General features: G+C 47.2%; 1 protein-coding gene across 5 annotated transcripts in view; it reads left to right on the top strand.

The window, feature by feature from the left end:
- Window positions 1-24,758, top strand: part of Daam2 (dishevelled associated activator of morphogenesis 2) — a 106,548-nt gene that overhangs the window by 43,161 nt on the left and 38,629 nt on the right. For all 5 annotated transcript variants that reach the window (XM_055613968.1, XM_055613941.1, XM_055613949.1 and 2 more), the window contains exons 2-6: window positions 14,634-14,859; window positions 17,801-17,890; window positions 19,454-19,528; window positions 19,967-20,061; window positions 23,587-23,920. In XM_055613968.1, coding sequence (XP_055469943.1) covers window positions 14,692-14,859; window positions 17,801-17,890; window positions 19,454-19,528; window positions 19,967-20,061; window positions 23,587-23,920 — 762 coding nt within the window. In that variant the 5' untranslated portion in view covers window positions 14,634-14,691. The remainder of the gene's footprint in view (window positions 1-14,633; window positions 14,860-17,800; window positions 17,891-19,453; window positions 19,529-19,966; window positions 20,062-23,586; window positions 23,921-24,758) is intronic.

The raw sequence follows: 24,758 nt of genomic DNA, 5'->3' as shown, positions 1-24,758 counted from the left end.
ATCTTGGCTCCAAGCTTCAGAGCGCTTTCAGCCCGTCAGAGCAGGGAAGGCCATTGACAGCTAGCATGTCGCAGAGCTTGAGTGGATATCATCTTCAAAAACCCGTCCCTAATTACCAACTTCTACCAGGGTAGCCCACCCGGCAAAGCTCCTACATCTTTTTAGATAGCACCGCAGGCGCAGGCTTGGGATTACGTGTTCAAAAGGTGTGCATGTAGGGGTCACTCCCAGACTTATGTCAGACACTGAGTCAGGGGGAAGTACACTGGCTTGCCAAGCATGTCACAGATAAGAAGTAGCATGGGACCAGAATGCGCGTGGTATATAAATCTGTGAGTCAAGCATCCACACACGTGAAATAAAATAACCTTTGAATTAAAAAAAAAATAAATAGGTAAAAATGGAAAAAGAATTTAAAACAGACTAGCCAAAGGGAGCTTATATCTTGCTTTATATTTTTAGCACTTATTATACCACTAACATCATGTTATCGATGTTAAAACGTTAATTCTACATAAAATGAAGGTGGGAAATCCAGCCCCAAACTAGCATGCCATATGCATCTGGGTGGACATGAGTTCACTTTTCATTTTTTAAACAAATGCCTCAGTGGAAGGGACATTCTGCGATGGAGGCTGACGGAAGGGAGGGAATCCAAGTCAGTGAGAGGTGACTAAGATGGCCAGAAGTGGCAGGAGCAAGCCATTGCCACAGGCTCATCTCGAGCCCTCCCGCTTCTCTTTTTAAGTACAGATTTGGCACCCTCCCTGGCGTCCTCTTCGTGAGCAGCCATATGGGAAGATCTAACCAGCCACAGTGTTAGATGGCCCTTTCTGCTCTGTCACCTTAGCTTGTCACTGGGAGCTTCCCACCTTGTGTTATCACATACGCTCTTGTGCACGTATGTTCCTCTACCAGGTCCTCAGGAGAGCATCTTCTTTGTCCTTTGTCTCGAGTACCTGATACATACATGCAGGCTGCTAAATGTCGCCAGACACAGGCTCCAGGCAATGACTGAAGATGGCATGCCTAGGCACATGACCAGACTCTAAAGTCTGCAGCAGGAAGCATCGTGGCACACGGAGCTCATTGCGTGCATCTGGTGGTGTAATTTTCTTCGTGGGTTTTGTACATGCAAGAGTGAGGGCAGGAAGCCCATAGCTGCATCTCACCATGGCTGGGAAGTTTGGATGGCTGCAGAAGGTGGTTTAGTCAGTAATGTGCTTGCCTGAGTTCAGGCCCCCAGATCCCACGTGAAAACAAAACAAATGCTTGGCTTGGGTTCATGTGTCTGTACTCCCAGCTCTAGGGAAATGGAGATAGGTAGGTCCCTGGGGTTTCTGGCCAGCCAGCCTAGCTTGCTTGGCAAGCTACCGGCCATTGAGAAACTCTACTAAAAAAAAAAAGAAAAAGAGGTACCTGGGAAATGACAGCCAATGTTGACCTCAGGCCTACAGACATATGGACATGTGTGTTCATGCACACATGGAAGACTTATGAGCAAGCAAAGGAGCCCCTTTCTGATAGGAGTGTGTGAGTGAGTATATAACCTGGTGTTTGCTCCCAGAGGACAAGGACTCTTTCCCTCATTATATCAGAACCCTTAGTGTACACCTCTGGTCTGGATAACTGTGGGTGGAGGAAGACTTAAGCGGAAAGGGGTAGGGATAATCATTGAGCCAAATGATGGAAGAGTGACGGGTAGAGGTCGGCAAAGATGGCAGGGAAGCTATTGTGGTTGTGTGAGGGGAGGAGAAGCTGCTGGTACCTCTCCAGATTTGGGAAGTTCATACCAGGTGTCCATAGCAACCTTGAGTCAGGATGGCCATCTGTTGAAGGAAGAGGAACCTTAGGAACTTTGATGGGAAATGCTACGAAGATAGAGGTCTGGAAGGAGGGTTCCTTCCTTTTATTTCACTTCTTTCCCTCCACCACTTAGAACTGGAGACATTGCTCAGATTCCTTGAGTCCCCAGGGCAGGGCTCAGGGGGGAGGGGCAGTTTAAACAAATGAGTCTGGACACAGGCACGTGGAGTGTGGCCCAGGGAGCAGGGGAGGAGGGGGAGAAAATCGCAGGGCTGGAGAGAAGGAAGCTCTATTTTGAGTGACTGAATTTCAGCTCCTCTGCCAGACAGATGGTGCAGACCCCTGTCGTCCCTTCACAGGAGTTCTGTCCCTCCTCTGTGTCCCCCTTGTGTCAGTGCCTATTCTGGGTCACATGACTGCATAGCCTTAGGACCTGGTGCTTTCTTACTGGGTTATCCAGTGTCTTTTACTTGCATTCAAAACCTTCTCCAGTCTTCTTTCTTAAAAAAATAATCAGTGTCCATATGCATCATGTATGTGCAGATGTGTGTAGATACACACATGTGGAGGCCAGAGGACAGCTTTGGCTGTTGTCTCTCGGGCACTACACACTATCATTTTGAGGCAGGGTCTCTCACAGGCCTGGAACTTACTAAGCAGATTAGAGTGGCTAGTCTGCCAGTCTCGGGGATTTACCTGCCTCTGCTTTCCCAGCACTGGGATCCCAAGTGTGTGTCCCCCAAATCGCAAGGCCCTGTCAACTCTCTTCTCCCCTCCTCTTGGATCTGCCACCTGCAGGGTGGGTGTATCTGGCCAGGTCTTGATGGTGAAGTCAGCACCCTACTCCTGTGGGGAGGTCTACCACTGGTGACTGGGCGAGTGACTTGGCCTTGCTCGTTAGGGAGCTCAGAAATTCAGAAAGCCATGGACTCACAACTGCTTTCTCAGACCATGGCAGCCATTCCAGCCTCCATCTGTCTGCTTTTTGAATCCATTTCCTTCTTGGTCCTGAACTGGAGCAAGAGGAAGAAATTCTCTTACACCATGTATTTTATGGAACTACTGTTGAATTTAATTAGATGGATTATTGGAGCTGGCTACTTAGTCAGTGGTCAGTAAACGTAGCTGCCTGGGATTTATAATGAAGCCCTTTCTGATTTGCCCTGTACCTTCCCAGGGGAACTAAACCCTTAGCCTCAGGCCTCTTCCACCAGCTCAGGCTTGACAGTTAACTCCTTCATTACCACCGCACTCATCATTAAACTTGAGGTCCTTGTGGTAGGGACTCATGAGAAGTCTGAAGGTGAGAAGCACATGGATTCCTGGTAGACTACACATGGCTGTCAAAGTGATGCTACCACCTATGAGCAGTAGAGTCTGGTTGGTTCTCTTTCTGGATTCAACGTTGTCAGGTGTCACTAAGAGATCATAGTGATGGTGACCTTGCCTATTATGATTTGAGTTGTGACACCCAAGAACCTAAGATGGCTTATAGGAGGGACATGGATAAGTTAAAGATGTTGATTATTATTTATTTTAAGGTAGCTAGCACTGCTTTTTTGAACAAGTTCCTGGATGGCACTGCTGCTAGCCTGGGGACCCACTTTGAGATAATCAGATCTAAGTGACAACAAAAGGCAGGTGATCTGTAACTTTAAAGAAAGGAGAGATGAAGCTGATGATTGACTAGGATATTTCTAGACTGGCCTGGAAAACTTTTTATGTGTCCCAGCGTGGTAAGATGGCCAGCTACCTCAACTTGCTTGAGTTGAAAAGATTCTTCATAAGTGAGACTCTCCAATTCTAAATGTTGAACAATCCTGACCACACAAAAATGAGCCACTTGACCTATTGGCCTCTACCCAGGCCCCAGGCCCACCTGCTCAGTTGGCTTGAAGTAGGGTCCAGGCGTTGGACCCTACTTTGTGACTACATAGCAACTAGGGAAGAGGCACTACGGGTTTCACTCACAGTCATAACCCTGAAAAGAAGAGATGAATTGTGGGAAAGATGGGTATAAATACTGCTATACATGATGACAGAGACAAGCCAAAACTAAAGTCTCATGTCCAGGTCTCTGAGGGGTACTAGCAGAAATTCAGGTGCCTGGCTCCTGACCCCATGAATGCCCACCTGAAACTCTGAGGACATCTAAGTGACTAGGCCACTAGGTGACTTGGGATGTCGTTTGAGATCTAGCAGAAAAAGGTAGCATGAGAGAAGAGAGCTTGGGAACGAAGGCTCTCATCCAAGTGGGTAGTTTGTTGTGTGCTTTTGGCCTGAAGCCAAAAAGAGGTGTGAGGGGGGGAACAGTGAAGCAGAGAAAAAAGGGGTTGTCTTAGCAAGGGCTGAGACCAGGAAGGACAGTGCCCTGTAGAAACTGTTCCATGCTCAGGGCTCATGAAGCTTAGAGGGTGAGGTGAACTGAGCCACGTGCAAAGTTTGCATGCCAGTCCCCTAGATGCTGTGGCAATAGAGTCAAGTCCCCAGTGCCTGGATGGAATGGGAGGGTCCACATAGGTGAATGCAAGATTGACCAAGAACACTTGTAGGGAGAACTAACTGGGTGTCAACACTAGATAATCTATAAACAGAGAACATAGTGTGTGTGTATGTGTGTGTGTGTGTGTGTGTGGTGTGGTGTGGTGTGGTGTGTGTGTGTGTGTGTGTGTGTGTGTGTGTGTGTGTGTGTGTGTGTTGGGGGATGTATAACTTTGGCCAGCTGGTCAAAATCTGTCTATAATCCGAGGCTGGGGGTTATGTTCTGTAACCTTGACCTAGTGATTTGATTTCTCTGTGCACCCCCCTCAGATTTAAAACTGGAATGCTAAGACCTAAACTGAAGAGTTTCTTGAGCTCTCTGTGAAGAAGGAGTCTGAGGGAAAGTCAGTTGGTAGAGTGCTTTCCCAGCCTGCATGAGGCTCTGGGTTCAGTACACAGCATGCCAGAAAACTGGGTATAAAGAGCACATGTCAGCAATCTCAGAACATGGGAGGCAGAGGAAGAAGGATCTGAAGTTCGAGAACATCCTTGGCTACCTTGCAATTTTGAGGATGCCTGCCTCAGAAAAATCAATTTCTTTTTATGAGCAAGAAATAACGCATAGGCTGTGCCTGATATAGTGGGGAACAGTTAAAGCGCTCCTGTGGTTTTGAACCTCAGGCTTGCCAGGCCATCCCCAGAGAGAAGCAAGGGTGGTCTAAAGGGCAAGGAGAGGCAGAGTCAGCTTCAGAAGAGGTTCAAAGAAGTTCCCTGGCTGTGTCTGAATGGAAATCTATTGGAAAATAGATCTGAAATAAATAAAAGAAATCTGAATAAAAGGTGGAGGTCAGGAATAGGAGGGTTCTTGGGGAGGAAGGGGATATCATTGGATTTGTCTGAAATACAGACCTGGAAGGGACCTTTTAGAGAGAGGGAGAAAAGCAGACATCCAGGCTCTGAGCCTTGGCTGGGCCCCAGCATGCCCACTGAATGCCAGGCCCTGCACTGGGCACTACAGTTCCTGCTAAACATTGGAGATGTTGTCCCTGAATGAGGAATGTCCTGGCTCAGTGAGAGCGGCTGTAATGCAGGAAGCAGTAGGCCTACCGAAGTTGGGTGATGCAAGTCTGACAGGATGAGGGAGGGCCGCAGCTACCAATAGGAAGTGAGGCTTACCAGGTGAGGGAATGGGAAGGACAGCAAAGGAGGTGGATTCTAGGGGAGGGTTGGCTGGGGGAGGACCATCTATGTGGAGGGAAGTTTTTCTTGGGGGAGCTTATCTACCATGGAAATGGACTCTGGGCAGGAAGTCCTTGGGCAGGGGAGGCACTGGGCCTGGGAAACAGAAGCAGCTGCAGAGAGTAAGGACAATGTGGGTAGTAGGTCACCATGAGGAGGGGACAGAACAGAGTAGCCGGGGTGATGGATGGAGTGACAGGGTACACAGAGGCGGTGCGTCGCTGCAAGGTTTCCAGGATGTCTGAGGCGACATCCCAATCACCCAGCACTGAGAAAGGGAGACCCTTTTCTTCGAAGGGAGCGAACAACTGCAAAGCTTGCAGGAACATCAAGGATGAGAGGGGAGGGGCTAGAAATGAGGCATTCTCGGAGGGCTTGGAGACCTTGGGCGGGCGGGGGTGGGGTGGGGTGGGTTCTAGAGGAAAGCTCAGCCTCTGTAGCCCATTCTTTCAAACACTCAGAGAAAACTGTCTTTTACAACATTTGTGTGCAAGATGCTGTGGGTTGACAGGTGAGGAAGGGACATGGGGAAGAGCACTAAGACAGACATACCTCTCATCCCTACACTCGGGAGGCTGAGGCAGGAAGACCACTACCAGTTCAGGGGCGGTCTAGGGAGCTACATAGTGTGTTCTAGAGCAGTCTGGGCTACATAGTGAGATTTAGTCTCAAAACCTAAAAAATAAAAAGGTTAGACAGATGGCCTGGTGCTTAAGGGCACTGGCTGCTATTGTAGAAGACCCGGGGGCTCAATTTTCAGCACTAGTGTGGCCCCCTGGAACACCAGCTCCAGAGGATCCGATGCCCTTTTCCAGCCTCGAAAACCACTGTATGCATATGGTATACCTACATACATGTAGGCAAAACATCCATCCACATAAAATAAAAAGAAATAAAGCTTTGGAGCAGAAAAAGCCAGAAACAAAAGGTTCAGAAATCAAAATGCCCTGAGTTTACCTGAGAGTTTCAAGTATGATTTAACTGTGCAAATCTATAAAAGAACATTCCTTTCTGAGTGTCACTTGGCCCCTCTTGAGAGTATTTGGCCAAGGTCTACATGCCTCTCAGTGGATGCTGGAGAGGAAAAGACCCGGGTTCCTTGGATCTGCAAGAAGATTAATTTCTGAAGAGTGAATCCCCCTCTCTTCTTTTCACACCTGGCTATTTGAATTTATTCATTTAGAGAATGCTTTCCCAGGACTTGCAGGGTGCTGGAGGCTATTTATTCTCTTGGGACTAGAATGTAGATGGAGGAAAACTCATTGTTATCAAAATATAAACAAATACAAAATCGAGCAAACACCATGATTCTCTATGAACTAGGATCTCCCAGGGTTCTGAGGAGAATGTGGGGGTAAGGGTGGATTGGAGTGGTCAAAAAAGCCTAATTTTGCAAAATTAGGGTAGATGGAGAAGAAACTGATGGAGAGAAGAAGAAATGGAGATAGATATTGGGGATGAGAGAGGGGTAACATGGAGACCCACAGGAGACTGAGCAGAGCAGTTCTTGACTCTATTTCAAAGCTAAGCTGATCTCTTGCTCTTAAGACTTATCTAATTGCAGAATGATGAAGGACATAGAATCTTTGTACAGGCTTAATGTATCGCATACTTAATACCACATCTTATCATGGCAGAGTCAGGAATCTGTGGAACACAGGAATTCATTAGCTCTTATCAAGTTCCTGCCTCCGGGGAGAGGGGAGATTCAAGGCAGCTTTCCATGCCCTAGTCCCCCGGAGGAGTAAATGGGTCACTGTGATAGGAAGCTTGGTAGCGTGGAGTGAGTGGAGGAGTGAGGCCAGAGAGGGAGGAGAGATCAGGGCGACGGGGTCCAGTTCCTGAGCAATGCGGATCAAGGCCGTTGGAGCAGGAAGCCATGCAGATTAAAGTAATGTATCTGCCTCCAGGCCTGCCCATTCAGGGACTGTGGGTAACAAATTTGGAAACATAACAGGGAGTGGCTGGCCCAGGCTGCACATCTTGAGAAATCGTGTCCGAGCTGGCCACTGTAGAGACGGGAAGGACCAGCTTCGTGGTTTGCAGGACGCAGGGTAAGAAGAAAATGTAGGGTTTCTTATAAAAAAAACATATTACAAGTTTCAAGCCAGTGGCAGGAGGGGCTAGATCTAGAGCGCACCCAGGGGACATGCCCTGGGGACTGGATCACCAGGACCTCTTTGGGACTGTGTCTGGTCAGATGTGGTTGGATGGCTGTCTACGCTGGGGCTCTGAGCCAGGCTGTTCTCTGGAAAACCAGGTTCTATTCTGAGCGCTGGCATGGTGAGATGGGCGAAGAGAGACCAAACCGTCGCGCATACCTTAGGTAGTGCCATGGTTGTGTGGACGCCTTCTGTTTACACTCTTGCTGCTGTTCATGCTCTCTGATCTCTGTGCAGTGGAAAAATTGTTTCTGAGTTTTGAAATTAGCTTCATGAACTTTAGTTGGGCAAGCTTCTGGGCTCCATTGAGTCTCCGTTTCCTTGTATATAAAAAGGAGCATTGCTGGGCCTGGTGGCACAGGCCTGTCATCCAGCTACTGCAGAGGCTGAGATGGGAGAATCACACATTTAGGTTATACCTGAATGGCCTAGCCACTTCAAAGGTAGCCTGAGTAACTTACCAAGATCCTGTTTCAAAACTTTAATTTTTTTTTTTTTTCTAATGCTGAAGAGATAGCTCAGGGGTAGAAATGTGCTCAGCATTGCAAATCATAAAATCTGTTTTCAGGATGTTGGGATAATTAAATGCAACCATAAGTAGAAAAGTGAATTCCCAGGCCTGGTAATGCAGGCCTCTACTGCCAGCTATTTGGGAGGCTGAGACAAGAGGGTATCAATTCAAGGCCTCACTGAGCTCAAGGCCAGCCTGAACAATAGAGGTCTGTCTTAAAACAGAAGATAAAAGGTGAAAATAAGACAAAAGAGGGAGGGGTGTGACTGGGTGCTGGGGTACTTAGTGTGCTCAAGGCTCTGGATTCAATGCTCAAATCTCCAACATCACCAAAAAAAGAGGGAGGGGGACAACTGAGGGAGGGAGAAGGAGAAAAAGACAAGGAGCCTGAGCCCAAACTGGCTCTTAGTGCATGCTAGTGTCCTTCCTTAGAGATGTGCTGGAGTTTTGGGATGGTCTGTTTGAGGCGTGAAGCATTGGAACTGTTTGGGATGTATAATTGCCACGCAGAACACAGGGGGCCAAGGAGAGTGAGCCGGTAGCAAGGGTTAGTTCTGTGGTATCACGTAGGGAAGGGGGCAAGTGTGGCCACTCAAACATGAAGCACTGGCCTCAAGAACTGACGGGGACTCGTGATTCGGTTCAGGCTTTGTGACAAGAACGCTGGTCATGAATGGAGTTCAGAACACAAACCTGTGGGTCCTAGCTGGATCTCGGAGTAGCCAAGCAGCGTTGACCAAGCAACTCAACAGCTCCCGAAGCTTTGATACTTGATACCGTAACTGAGGTTCATAATACTCCCGTGATATTTGTGTCACCATTGCACTAGTGCCCACATCTTGCCAGGCCAGTTAGTGTAGCTCAGAGGGTTCTTCTCTCCTTTAGTACTGTCGACGGCAGCTTGCCTGTTGGGGGTGAATCTTCAGGCTAGAATCATCTGGATCTCTCCATGTTCTACGGCTCAAGTGTAGTGTCCTCAGCAATAGGGTCTTCCTGTCAAGTTCTAGAGGGCAACCGACAACTGACAACATCCTGTCATGCTTGGGGGTCTGTGGGATCCCACTAGCCAGCAACTCCAAAAGAGGTAACCAGTCCCCGGCACTAAGCTTTTTGTTAGCCTATAGGGTCTAGTGGAATCACAACCCTTTCATAGGGTAACCCAACTTAATCTCTTTCCATCTATCTATCTGTCTGTCTGTCTGTCTCTGCCCCTGTCTCTGCCTCTGTGTGTGTGTACGTATGTATGTATACACACCCCCCCACACACATATAGCTTCAACAATAGCTGGTTTCCATACCACCTTTCCAAAGGGCGCTTATTTTTAGTCGTTCCTTCCACATTCCCTCTTCTATCCTACCCACCCATCCCCCACCCCCTTTGACTTATTCCAAGGTCACTGTGAAATTGGCCCGATATTTCAGAGTCACCAGAACAAGTTACAGGAATCATAGAAGCCTGGGTTAGAGATTCTGAATCTGTAGAATGAGGAAACCCTGGACTAAACCTGACTTAGGACATTGGAAAGGAATTCTGAGGCTTAGAGGTTCCTAACAGTTCTGGGTCAGAATCCTCCCTATGCTGTCAACTAGTCCCGACTCTCTTAGTTTTGTAACTGTTATTTGTTCCTTAATTGCTTCTTTTGTGTGTGGGGTACAGGTATGTGTGCAGCTGTCTGTGCACATGTATGTATGTGCTTATAGAAGCCAGCGGTCAACCTGGAATGATGTTTCTTAAGAACTCTCCATTTGCAAGCTTGGAGTGTGGAGTGGTGAAGGGTCATATCTTGGGGTCAGAGTACACCAAACTGGAACAGAGGAGAGAGATAGGAAGTCCTTCCTGCCTGGCTCAGAGTGGAATGCGGGGATCTGGGATGCTCAGAATGGACTGAGAGGAGCCCCTTGGGAAGCCTTTGAGAAGGGCTTGAGCCAGATAGTGACAAAGGTTGGGGGTGGTGGAGTCCTTTGTGAGCGTCAGCCAACAGCAGCTGTTCCATTGGAGGACACCAAGTCTCAGAGAGACTATGAAGCACCATGGCTGCTGACCCACAAGTACAGTGGCAGAGCTGGGACCAGCCCCAGTCTCAGAGTATGGAGAGTCTGTGCCTTTGTGTCCCCACAGGAAGTGGGGGGGGGGAGGATGTAAAGGGCAAGAGGCTGCAGCACAGAGGCTTCCATGGAGAGAAAAGTGGGTCATGCTTGAGGCAGGTTCAGTCCCTCTGGCCTGAACTCAAGTCGCTGGTTTCCTTCTGTTCTTGCTTCCTGCTGTTCCCTGGCTTCTCAATTCTGCTCCTCTTCTTAAAGGAACTTTACAGTAACTCTCTGTTCTGGCCACCTTACCTTCCCACTCCCTGTCCGCAGCCAGATGCTGGCTTCTGCTTTGCTTTCTTTTCTCTTTTTAAATTTTGATTGATTGATTGATCTGGGTTACAGTGTTAGGAATTGAACCTAGAATGTCTTGCATGCTAGGTAAGCATTCACCACTGAGCCATATTCCCAACTCTGTTAGCTCTATTTGTGATGTGTGTGTGTGTGTGTGTGTGTGTGTGTGTGTGTAGAAGCCACTATCTTTTTTGGACATATGGTTTCTTGTTGGCCCAGAGTTTGCTGAATAGGATACGCTGGCTGGTCAGTAAACCAGCTAGCCCTAGTGAACCTGTCAGGTTCCCAGTTCCGGGATCACATGCACAACTATGTCTAGAATTTTTTTTCACATGAATTCTGGGGACTGAAGTAAGGTCCTCATGCTTGCAAGGCAAGAACTTCACCAACTCAGCCATCTCCCCCGACTCCAGCCCTGGTTTTAATCCATGAGTAATCATTACCCATACCTGTGGAGCCCAAGGCAATGTGTCAGTATATAATGACCAAATCAGGGTAATTAGCCTATCTGTCACCCCAAACCCCACCATCTCTTTATTTACTTTTCTAACTAGTGAGTTCATAGTGCAGGAAAAGGCCAATTCCTCTTTCTTGATCTCTCAGTTTCTGAACATAAAGCTGGGTGACTCCTGAATTCTGGCAGGCAATTGTTCTAAGCCTAGGCCTGAGCATTCCTGGGGGCCCACTGAAGGAATGTGCCTCTGGGCAGACCCAGTCTCATCTGTGGTGGAAGCCTAGCAGCCATGTTGGTCTCCACCGACTGAGCACTCAGGTGTTCCTCAAAGAACCCCCTGAGGAAGACATGATTATGTCAGTGTCTCAGATGAGGCCCCTAGGCTCCTAGCTAGGAGATATTGTTAAGGTCACCACCAGCCAGGTAGGCAGAGCCAGGGGGCAATGCTGAGAAGGCCTGACTTCCAGGCCTCTGCTCCTGGCTCTGCTAGCAAGTGGCTGGAGCTAAGAAAACAGATGGGCAGAGGTGTGAGCAGTCCCTGGACCCTGCTCCCCGCACCAGGAGGAAATGGCATACATGATAACTGGTATCACAGGAATACTGGCCAACCACAGCAGCAGTGGCTGTGACTAGCTGCTATAAACCTGTACCAGCATGGGTCATGCTGACTAATAACCCTGATTGGGCAGGGTCTTGCGGGAGAGGAAGAGCGGAGAAGGCTGAGCAAGACTCGGACTGTAGCAAGGTGAGGGGGTGAAGGCAAGAATAGGGACCACAAGTCCTCCTAGATACCAGTCTGACTCTCCTACAGTTCCATCATGCTGCTAGCCTAGGCTCGTGTTTCAGCCTCTGGAAGCTTCTTTATGTGTCTGCACTCACCCCAGAGCTGTCTTGCTCACCAGCTCCCTTTGCATTCACGAGGCAGATGAAACAAACGAGATTAGCTTCGTATTCTTCATGGTTACCCTCAACCCCATCTGCCTTCAGATCTGGAGCCTGACAAAGCCTGACACCAGGACACTAGGGCCTTGTCATACCCACTCTGTTGTTAGTATTGACTGTCAGTTTGACATCATCTAGAATTAGCAGAAAGGCAAATCTCTGGGCTTGTCCTGAGGGATTATCTGGATTGGGCTGAGTGAGATCTGCATAAAAAGAAGGAAACAGCTGTGTGCTAGAATTGGCACCTCCTCCTCCATGACTGACAACAGGTGTGATGTCACCTAATGCCTGGCATTCCTGCTTCCAAGTCAGTTCCACCATGAGGGACTATATCTCAAACTTCCTTAAGTTGCTTTGATCAGGTATTTTGCCCCAGCAATGAAAGAGCGACAGACACCATCCATCTTGGTGTTGGCAAATATAGTGGGAAATCCCCAGATATCCCTCCTCACTCTTCTGAAGTCTGTCACCATGGCCCAGGATAGTGACTCCCCCATCCCAGCCCCTGAAACTCTCCTCTCATTCAGGCAAAGGTTACTGACTGCTCGTCAACCGCTAGCACTGAGCAATTTCAATTGGCCTTTCCTGGCTGATTGATAAAAAGCCTCTACCCTCATTTTGGGCAAACAGGTAATTTCTAAGTTGATTTAGATCTATGGATTGAGCACTCGCTAGGTACAAGTCTTTTATTATCTGTAGAAATGAAGGCAATGCAGCCTCTGTCTTCAAGGTGCCTCAAATTTGCAGGGACCGGTGTCACATAGCTCTTGTAGACTGTTTTATTCAAGGCTTGTCTGAATAAAAAGCATACAAGATTTATAAAGAGAGATGAAAATAGAATCAATAAAAAAGGCCCTAGAATGGCAATTAAAATGGGCTGTAACTTAGATGAGAGCTAACATAAAGTTCCATAACTATTAGCTAAATCGTTAGGAGTAGGAGAATAAAGTGCTGTCTCTAGAAGGTACCAGGGTTCTCATGAGCCGTGATCGACTTGTTTATTTCTCCGTATGATTCTAAAGATTGGTTCGAAGGAATGCTTCAGGGTTAGAGTAACTTAAGTTCCACAGGGCCTGAGTGAAAATTTCTCACGTTGCTGTATAGGAAAGGGGACTGGTAATGAAGAGTCACGTGGATATAGTGCCAGCTGATGGACCGCCCCAAGTATGGATAAAGAGTACACTGGTGTCTGAAGATGTGGCTGTCATGTCATTGGGATTTAAGTGCGTGTCCCTGTCAGCAGTTTCAGTCATGACGTAGTGACAGCCATGGAATACGTTCTCATGTATTGATAATCTAGAGCCAGGAGAAACAGCTAAGTACCAAGATTCAGAAGCTTTTTAACAATCCCCGCCAAGTTAAGTAAAAAGATTGGCAAGATGCCTCAGCAGGAGAAAGTGATTGCATCAAGCCTGACAATCTGAGTTCTCTCCTCAGAATACACATGGTGGAAGGAGAGGGCTGACTCCCACAAATGTTCCTCTGACTTCCACATGCGCATATCACACACACACACACACACACACACACACACACACACACACACACACAGGCAAACAAACAATTGCTATATTTTTATTTTTTTTTAAATGAAGCTTATGTATAAGGGTCGGGATGATGATCTGGGCAAGACTTCATATGTGATTCTTGTTTGTCTCCTTGTTAAGCCTACTCAGGCCACCTGATGTATGTTAGGAACCAGAGGTGGAGCATAGAACTGCCTTAAGGAGGTCTGTATGCTGATGGTTTAAGTAATCCAGGGGTAGCCATGGCAACCATGGTGGTGGCCAGTGCTCCTCCTCCAGCTGGCATCACAGAGTGAGGCTTCCCCAGTGACAAGCAATGAGTTAAGCCTTTCTGTTCCAACCCATCCATCGCAGTTCCTGACCAGAGCTGTGTCCTCTCTTCTTGATGGCTATCAAAAGCACATCTGCCTAGATTTTCCCAAATATGTTCAACACCATCCCAAAGGGCGGCCTCATCTGACCTGTGATTTAATCTCTCAGATCTTCTCTTGCTGAGGACACCGGCCTCCTTCAAAATAGATGGGAGAGCCACTGTCTTATGGATATTTCATGCTTCTTGAAACATGTCTGTGTACAAGAGAGAGGGAAGGAGCTGAGAAGGCTCTTTCCATCTTCTACTTCTCTGGAGGCCAATGTATCAGGAGCTATGCCCTATATATAATGAGCCCAGAATTTCTTCAAATACCTGACTTCCCCCTCCCCTCCTCGTTGCCTTTGAAACCATCACTTCCAGAGCATGAAATGAATCAGATCTGTAGACTTTGGTGGGTGTTGATCCTCCGGGGACCAGAGACCTCCTAAACTATTCTTACTATGGGAATGGAAAACACCAGATAAGCCCCAGCCCTGGCCACTTGAAGACCACATATGTGATTACTATCCCATTCACTTCTCCAGCAACAAAGAGAGGGAATGGGGAGATGTTCGTGTCAGGGAGCATCTGCAAGTCTGATGAGTTGAATAAGTCCAGATGAAAGGAGCTGGAAGAAGCAGAGTCCATGAGGCATGACACAGGCCTTTGATGTTGAGTTGATGGTGCGCAACGGTCTCTGTGACAGGGTTCTGCAGGTATTAGAACAGCCACTGTCCCTACCTGCCTGGCTTTCTCATGACCACCCACTCTCTCTGTCTAGATCGTGCCAATGAGGACCTAAGGCACCTGCCTGCTGACCACCCCAGCCTGCAGTGACCATGGCCCTCCGCAAGAGGAGTCACCATGGCCTGGGCTTCCTTTGCTGCTTTGGAGGCAGTGACCTCCCCGAGATCAACCTCCAGGACAGCCACCCATTGCAGTATCTGGAGTTCTCCGGTCCCATCCCGAACCCAGAGGAGCTCAACGTCCGCTTTGCAGAGCTGGTGGTCAGTGAGGGAAGGGCTGAGAGGGTACTGATGGGGAAAAGGGTCAGTAGGCAAGCTCTTTTTAGGGATGAGACAGGTTTGCCAAAGCACCTTCTCTGCAGAGAGAAACAGACCCTCACTGAGGCAGACATCATGAAATGGTCCCCAGGACAAAGGATTCCCTTTAGTTCTGGACCATCTGATGCTAGCCTGGTTACTAATAGAAAGGGTCAGATCATGAAAAGAGACATTGAGAACTCTTGATACCATTCTCTCAGTTACCTCCTGGAATTTCCATGGGGGCCTTTAATTTCAGAAGCAAACAGATAGTAGGGTAGTACAGGGCCCAGTGAGAGCCTTGGAACAGGGGGGTAATAACGAGAGACATGGAGGCAGAAATACCTGGTTCCTGTGTGGGACCTGGCTTGGATCTAAGATACCTCCTGGGCTCTGTGGAGAATGGGTTGATGAAAGAGTTTCTCTTCGTCATGAACTCTGCAGACATGTTGCATTTCAAAGGCAGGCAAGCTGATGAGCAGTCTTTTAAGATGCTGTGGTATGTGCTGTCCAATGGCAGCTGCTGGCCACCTGAGCGAGCTGAGCTGCTGACCCCCCCCCCAGCAGGACAGAGAGAGTGGGTGGTCATACACATGGGGTTTGGAAAACTTAGTCTGAAAGAAATAATGAGCCAGATGTGGTGGTGCACTTGGGAAGTGGGGGCAGGGGGATCCTGAGTTCAAGGTCATCCTTGGCTACATAGTGAATCCCAATCTGAGCTACAAAAGAGTCTCTCAAAAAAAAAAATAGAGAAAGAAAATGAAAATTTTAAATATGTTGGCGATCATTTTTACATCTATTACATGTTGAAATGATTATATTTTAAGTATACTAGTTGAAATAAAATGTAACATTAAAATTAACTTCACCTACATTTTCTCTTTGATTTTTCTTTTTAATGTGACTAGAACATTTTAAAAACATGCCATTTCTATTACATTTCTACTTAGCAGTTCTAACCTAGGGAAGAATGAATCTTTAAGTATTATCTCTAAGACATAGGGCTGGAGAGATGTCTCGGTGGTTAAGAGTGTTTGCTGCTCTCACAGAGGACCCAAGTTTGGTTCCCAGCACCATACTGAGTGGTTTACAACTGCCTGTTATTTGAGATCCAGGGAATTGGACACCTTTTCTGGGCTCTATGAGTACCCATTTCTCACACACACACACACACACACACACACACACACACACACACACACGCCATATTTAAGTACTCTCTTGATTTAAAAATATGGAGAAATAGTGTAGATATTAAGAGTTTTATATGTCCTGTAGCTACAAATTCTACTGTTTATCACACTTGAAAATCTAGAGAGTAATGTTATCCTTTGTGGTCTTAATGCGTTTTGCTTTTTAAAAATCTCATGGAAGGGGCTGGGGTTCTAGCCCAGTGGTAGAGCACTTAACCTAGAATGCTCAGTCTCCAGGACTGTAGACACAAACCAGATTAGCTCACAATTTTGTTGAAAAGCGTGTTATGTTTCCCACATGGCTTGTTAACTATTTCTTTGATGATCCTTGAAATAGCTCACAGGCTACATGGTAAAGGAACTTCAAAAAGGGAGCTTTGGGGCATGGCAAGGGGGGTTAGAGTTTAAGGCAAGTCTGTGCTCATAGCTTGGCCTGCAGAATTACCCTGTCTCCAAACAAAATTAAGCAGGGGCTGTGGAGGCAGTTCAACTGGTAGAGTGCTTGCCGTGGACAAATAAAGACCCGAGTCTGAGCCCAGAGCCTCATCTAAAGAAAAAAGTTGAGCCAGTCGTGCTGCCACATGCCTGTAATCCCAGCACTCAGGGAGGCAGAGGCAGGCGGATCTCTATGAGTTCGAGGCCAGCCTGGTCTATAGAGCAAGTCCAGGACAGCCAAGACTACACAGAGAAACCCTTACTCAAAAACCAAAACAAGTTGGCAGGTTTCTTGCAATATAATCTCAGCACTAGGGAGGCAGAGGCAGATGGCTCTCTGAGGTTTGCTTGCTCTCCAACATAGCCAACTCAGTGATCTCCAGACATGGGAGGAATCTTGTCTCAGCAACAAAAAGATAGCCAGCCTCTGAGGAACAACACTTAAGGTTGTATTCTGGTATGCACATGTATGAGCAAAAGTATACTCATGTGCATGAGTGTGCGCGCGCACACACACACACACACACACACACACACACACACACACACACCAAACAAAACAGCTCTTTAGAGGCTACCCAGCACAGCCAAACCTATGAAGTCACCCAAGTTACCAAGTGAAAGACCCCCAAATATGACAACCTCAGAGGCTTGCTCCTCAGGAACCATAGCCCACTCTGGTGGAGTCCTGAGCTGTGCACAGCCTCACCCGGTGTCCTGAAGGCAGAAGGGCTTCAGATCAATGTCAATGCCTCCTTTAGGATGCCTCCTCTCTACTACTCAGCCTCTGGCCCTCACCAGCTTCCCCAACCCATGCCGAGCTTGAAGGATCAGGGAAGTTCAGAGGAGAGACTCAATAGGCAAGCAGAAGGGTGGGGAGATCCGAGAGAGAGAAAGAGGCAAAGCCAGATCTAATGGTGCAGGGCTTTCACTGTCAGGCCTTAACCTAAGATGTTAGCAGACTCTGTAGAGACAAGCAGGCACACACTGGATGAGGGGATGGCACAGTAAAGCAGAAGAGTGGAAACAGAGTGGCCTAGAGCAGGAAGGGGATCTGCAAAGAAAATTTGTTGGCGGGAAGTAAGGGAGCATTGGAAGAAGCCGGACTTGGTTGAGGCAAGGGTTTAGAGCTCTGCTTCTAGCAGAACAAGAATTGTCTTATAGTGTGTGTGTGTGTGTGATGCTCTCTGGCAGAAAGATCATAGGCTGAGAGATAGTTTGGGATGTTGCAGTCTCCTGTAGAGCTTCATATTCAGACATCCTTCTTGCCTTTGTAGGATGAATTGGACCTCACGGACAAAAACAGGGAGGCTGTGTTTGCACTGCCACCAGAGAAGAAATGGCAGATCTACTGCAGCAAGAAGAAGGTAGTGCGCCCTCTCAACCCCTCCTGCTCTACCTATCAGTCACTCTTTCTCCTTTTGTGAATTCGTTCAGGAGACAGTCTTATGACCAGCATCACAGTAAGAATATGAGGACAAATAGTAACAAAAACCAGTGGGCTGGGAAGAGAGAGCTTTAGTAAAGTGCTTGCTACACAAGTTTGAAGACCTAAGTTCAAATCCCGGCAAACACATACAAAAACCAGATTGTTGATGCATGCCTGTAATTCCAGTTTGGGGGAGGCGGTGGTGGGAGGATTCCTGGGGCTTTTGGGGATAACGAGCTTGGCTGAATTTGTGAGCCGCAGGTTCCAATGAGAGCGCTTCTCTCAAAAAATAAGGTGAATGGCTCCTGAGGAATATCATGTGAACTTGCCCTCTGGCTTCTCTTTGTGCATGCACACATACACACATTCATATATTAACATTTCACACACATACACCTGCATACATGCACACAAGCAAAACACACACACCACACACATCCACATAAAACCAACCAAAAAAAAATGCAAGAAAAGCATCCCTATTCTATTGGGCTTATCCTCTAAATTAGGATTTTCTATTCCGGAAATCCATGAGACAGGCACCTGCCGGGTCCTCTGGCTGGGTCAGGGTCAGGGTCAGTGAGATGCAAAGATGAGAACTGTCACTTCCACTCTTCCACCTGCTTCCCAGCACCTGGGCAAGGCTCCAAGTCCTATGATCTCCATAACCTCCCGACTGGGAACCAAGACTTCAAATGTATAAACCTATGGGGGACTTTTTTTTTTGTTTTATTCAAACCACTCTATCAGATAATGAAAAGGTTTTTTTTTAATTTTAAAGAAAATGGAATGGGTAGATAGATGGTTGGTAACGTGCACAAGTATGGGGAGCTGAGTGTGAGCCACAGGATGCAGGCTCAAATCCATGTGTGGTGGCCAGCAACCTTTATAACCCCAGTATTGGCACAGACAGGTGGGATTCCTGGGGGCTTGCTGGCCAGCTATCCCGAATGACTTGTCGAACTCCAGATCTCAAAAAAAACAAGGTGGACGGTGCCCAAGGAACAACACCTGGTTGTGCTCACATGCATGCACACCCATACATATGTGTACACCTGTGTGTGTGTGCATGAACACGTACACATACACCTGCACACACGGGAGAAATAAAAACATAAGTGTGTATGATGTTCAGCAATCAGTATTAACTATAAGCAAAGTAGGGATAGCAGGGAAATATTTTAGAGTTTGTACGTGTGGTTCATTGAAAAGATCCCTGCATGGTTTCTGCCCTTCCTTTGGTGGTCATACAAATCCGAATTCATTGTCAGTATTTCACTGAGGTGGAAACAGAAACGGGGAGAATCCGACATTTCTGCAGATCGCCCTTGACACTGATCCTCTAAAGACTTCAAATGATGCTTTGGTCTTAGCCTATGAATCTGTCCCTCCTGAGGTGTGCAACCCTTTGACACCTCCTAATATGTTGGGCCACATTTGTAGAACATGTATCCCATGAGCCAGAGGTTGGATACACCTAAGTCTCTCCTTCTTGTTTCAGGAGCAGGAGGATCCCAACAAGATGGCGACCAGCTGGCCTGACTATTACATTGACCGCATCAACTCCATGGCTGCGGTAAGTGTCCATTCTTGCCCTTTCCCCGACAGGTTTTGGAAGACAGTGGTTGTACCAACACCAAACCATCTCTCCTGCTTTCCAGTGCCACACTCACTAAAACTCAGCAGCTTTCCAGTAATTTTGAGATCTTACACAATCCCCCTCATTGGACATCAGAGTTCCCTTAACTAGTTGAACACATATTAACCCAGTTGGACATAACACATCTTGGGAAATAGGCTGGGCCAGTAATTCCTTCCATTTCCCAGATATGGAAAGTTAAGTCACAGACCAAAACGTGGGTTCTCTCAGTGTCTGACTATCATAGTAAAACATTCTCTGAGTTCTTGCCCTACCCAAGGCAAGGGTGCCCCAGTCTCAGCTATCCTGGGATTCAGAGGCATGGAAGGCAAGCAGCTCAGTGTGGCCTTTATTCCCTTTACCTGTGGACATCAGATGCAGAACCTGTGTGAATTTGATGATGAGGAGACAGACATGAGGAGTCAAGTTGTGGAAGACCTGAAGACAGCCCTCCGGACACAGCCCATGAGGTGAGTTGAACTTCCTCCATCTCAGTCACTTCCTCCCTTCCATGCCGCAGCCCAGTGGCTCTGTCATCCTGAAGCCTTGCTCTGCTCCATGGTGATCCTGTTGGCCAAGGTCACTCTTGCATAATTTCGTAAGAGTCCACTTTTATCTTCTTTGCTTCCTAGTTCCCATTTCTCTCCTGAGACGCTGAAAGGCTGTGGGCAGGAGGGAGGATAATGCAGGAAAGTGGACAAGCCTTGGGTCCTGTGACTTGAGGGCAGGTGCTGTATAGTAAAGGGCCTTCTGAGAAAGAGTGGGGAAGGTGGCAGCTTAGCCAAGGGCATGGTTTGAGAAATCCTTCACACACTGGGGGGCGATGTGGAGTCTATGAATGTGCTCCAGCCATGGAAAGTGGGAGCTGGGCAGGAAGGAAAGGGAATGGATGGGTGTCCCCATGGCCACAGGAATACTTCTCCCCACTTCCGTGATGACAGTGGAGCGTGCAAAGGCAGCCAAGGGCCACAAGAGTTTCTTACTTTTGACTCTTCCTAGTGCTGTTCTTGAAGTGGCTTCTAACACTGGATAAGCCTTCTGTTAAATCCTCAGCAATCTTGCAAACGAGTTATTAGGCCTACCTTTAATTGCATTTTAAGTTACGGAGACCTGTAATCAAATAAAAGATATTCTAAATAATATTTGGTATGCACCACTAATCACCCAATTCTCTTCTAGGTTTTGCTATTACATATGTTCTTTCTATTAGGCATGTTCTTGAGTTTATGCCCATGAGGCATGGTGAAGACAGTATATAATGGCATATAATCAAAAGTTTATTTTAATTCCCCTTAGTAAAATTCTGATTTTAAGAATCACATGACATCATAGTAGAAATGTTGTGAATGCAGAAAAGGGGGGGAATAAAAATGTATATTGTTAACTTAAATTGAGAGCATATTCTGTTGATACTTACACACCACAAAATTCACAGAGATACATTTACATAGTAATTATAAATAGTGGTTCTGAACTCAATTCATGATCATTTCCTCAGATCATTAATTACGCTAGTAAATTAAAGTCTCTACAACTTTTTTTTTTTTAATGTACTGCCATAGTTGTTTCACACACAGACACCCAGATAAAAGCTAAAATCTTGCTTCCTGGAAGTAATGGTTTCAAATAACAACATAAAATAGGCAAACAAACAGGGTTGAAGAATAAGCCAATTCAATTAAAATAAACCCACAAATATTAAAAATGCAGAAGATAGCAATAAATGTGTTTTTTAATGCCCGAACAGTGAGAGCTGGCAGCGGGTGTGATGAACACTATAATCTTCAAGTACCGATGGGTGAAAATGATACTTTGAGATATCTGCGACAGCTATAATTTGATATGAAAATAGCGGTGATTTATTTGGGTGGCAAATTCTCTGATTCTACTTACAGTTCTGTGGTTGGTGGCCCACATTTATTATGGATGCTAAATTTCAATGAGAGGTTATCCAAGACAAAAGCATAATTCCCTTTTTCTGTAGAGGTCTTTTGACTCTGAATGCTTCCCAGAGGCTCCTTATAGGAACACACTCCAGATTAAGAGTGACTGGGCTAAACAGTTGTACGGCTAAGCGTAACTGCTGTTTTCCCACAGGGTCTCCGGAAAGGGAGCTTTCCAGCTCGGTCCCTTGATTCAGAGTCTAAATGGCTTTCCCATTCTGAAATGTTTTCTTGTCACCTGTTTATAATTCTCTCAATACCCAGTCTGATTACAGACGAGTCTTCAGATTGGTCCACAATAATAATTATAATATTTTCACCCATGACCCCATATGCAAATTTAGTGTGTGAATTATCTTTATCTCACTAAGACCAAATACCTGAGAAAAGCAACTGAAGGGAGAAAGGACTTCCACAATGTTGGAGTCTATGGTTACTGATCTTTGGTCCTGGCCTGTGGTGAGGAAAACACCATGGTGGCAGGAGGACGTGGCAGAGGCTGTTCCCCTCACAGTCGACAGGGAAAAAGAGAAAGAGTATGAAAACAGGAACACTATTCCCCCTTCTGAGGCACGACCTCAGCGACCTACTTCTTCCAACTAGTCCCCATCCCCTAAAGTTCCTAGAAACAAGCTTTCCACATGTGAGCTTCTCGGGGAAGATATGAACCACGGTACACAGTACTTAACATGCAAATAACAGGGCTGGAGAAATGACTCAGCGGGTAACGCCCTCGATGTACAAGTGTGAGGGCCTGAGTTATATCGCCGGCGCCCACTTAAACGCCACACACCTGTGATCCCAGTGCCTTAAGCAGGGATAAGTGGTCCCTAGTAGCTTGCTGGCTAGCCAGGCTAACTGAATTGGCAAGGGCCAGGTTCACTGAGAGAGCCTGTCTCAGGAAATAGGGTAGAGAACAAGAGGACATGTGACATTAACATCTGACCTCACACATAAGTGCGTGTGCACAAACACAAGAACACACGCACAAAAACACACAAAAATAAAACAATGAAATGTAAATCCGCTGGAGGTATAGGCAGGCAGGAAAATGAACCTTGAAGAGGCGAGAAAAACTTGCTTCAAATTGACTTTGTCAACCTGGATCAAAATTTCAAGAGTCTGATGCCAGACAGTTCATTCCCAACAAATTTTAACACAGTACACTTTGGAAAAGAATTTCCTGCTGTAATGCAATCTCCAGCATACAGGAAAGTGTAATTACATAGCAGTTCAGCTGAGGGCACATGTCGTTTCTTTTAAGAAGATGGGTTTGCTTAAACTAGGCTATCTGTACTAACTTAAGGTCCTAGGGAAGGATCTAGCCTGGTCTCAGTCATACAGATAGTGCAGATGTCATTTGGGCTATCAGTCACCTTTGGTCCTGGTTGTGGGAGCTTGGGTAGCCCCTGGCTGTTATGTCATTTAGATTGCTAGCCACCTCCAGTCCTGGTTCTAGGAGTTTGGTACAACATGGCCCAACAGATAATGAAGATTACCAGGCTGTTAATAACCCCCAATTCCCAGAATTCTAGATGGAAGAACAGGTTTTATGTCCATTTCTTTGAGAGGACAATCCTGTGTGCTTAACATTCCTGGTTTTCGTGGAGATCTGTGGTACAGGGACCTTTATGCTGCACTTTAAGACTCTGGGACTAGAGAGAAGGCTCAGCAGTTAAGGAGCACTTCCTGCTCTTCCAGAGGGCCATAGGTCTGCTTCCAGCATCCACGCTGGGTGGCTCTCAACTGCCTGTAAATCCAACTCCAGTGATTCACTGCCTCTTCTGGCCTCTCAGGCACACACAAGCACGCACACACACACACACATACATGCACGCATGCACATGCAGAAACACAAGTTTTTTGTTTTTTTAAGAATTTAAAAAATCTAAGTCTTCTTTGAGGATGAGATCTCAGGCCTATGGATAACTATATAACTGAGCCAGGAGGCTGCTGTGGGTGGAGCACGGTGAATGGTACATATATTGGGGCATCATTTGTAAAATGTGTGTGGAACGCAAAACCAGGAAACTCCTTTTGGGCTCTGGCTAGGTTTGTAACCCGCTTCATCGAGCTGGAAGGCCTGGCCTGTCTGCTGAATTTCCTCCGGAGCATGGACCACACCACCTGTGAGAGCCGCATTCACACCTCTCTGATTGGCTGCATCAAGGCTCTGATGAACAACTCCCAGGGACGGGCACATGTCCTGGCCCAGCCCGAGGCCATCAGTATCATCGCACAGAGCCTGCGCACGGAGAACAGCAAGACCAAGGTGGCGGTGCTGGAGATCCTGGGTGCAGTGTGCCTTGTTCCGGGAGGCCACAAGAAGGTTCTCCAGGCCATGCTGCACTACCAGATGTATGCCGCCGAGCGCACTCGTTTCCAGGTGGGCAACAGGTTGGAGGGTTGGAGCATCATCTGGGGGTGCCGGGGGTGGCACTGGGGAAAGGCAAGAGAGACTGAGAACCACGTAAAGGAAACTGATTGGAAGGGACACCGTGTAAGCTGCCTGTCCACTCCCAGAAGGAAGGAAGAGCTAGGACCCAGAAGGCTTCCCACAAAAGACATAAGAAATTGTATGTTCAGAGCTGTGGCCTGGCTTTCAAAACAGATTTGTCCTCTCTACTAGATGATGGGTCCCTGAGGCTGAGATACTGTTTTTTTTCATGTTTTTGTGGCTCTGGCCATCTGAGCTCAGCACCTGGCTCATGATAGGGATCTAGACAAGAATTGTTGAACTGAGTACAGTTGCTGGGGTCAAGATTTTAGGCCTGGGTGAGTGCCAGATTTGTGGGCACTGGGACCAGCCCTGGGAATATGCAGGCCATGCTAAGCACCCATCTTTTGTCTGACCTGACCAGAGAATTCCACATGAAACAGGCTGTTTCCACGGTGCCTTAGCACACAGTGCCTGGTGTCAAGTCTCCAAAGTTGACCTGGCATGGCAAACTATGTGTTTTATGAGTCAGGTTGTTCATCTGGCATGAACATTTGCAAAGGAGCAATTAGCCTGAGCAGAGAGTGGCCCCTGGCCCTTTGCAAAAGATGCAAAGCGGCTAAAAATAGTAACTAGGAGGTTGGGGAACTGGGCAGGAATGGCCATGGACCACAGCTGGTGCAGGGTCAGAAGCAGCAGAACCCAAGCCCTGAGGGCTGAGTAGGAAACCAGGGGGTCAGAGACTGAGCTGTGGAGAGGCAGAGGTGAAATCTCGGGGGGGGGGGGG

The sequence above is a fragment of the Psammomys obesus genome, unplaced genomic scaffold, assembly GCF_907164565.1.
Source record: "Psammomys obesus unplaced genomic scaffold, mPsaObe1.curated_primary_1811, whole genome shotgun sequence".
Classification (NCBI taxonomy): Eukaryota; Metazoa; Chordata; class Mammalia; order Rodentia; family Muridae; genus Psammomys; species Psammomys obesus.
The sequence above is the reverse complement of the archived record's forward strand: the minus strand, read 5'-3'. Positions and strand labels throughout refer to the sequence as shown.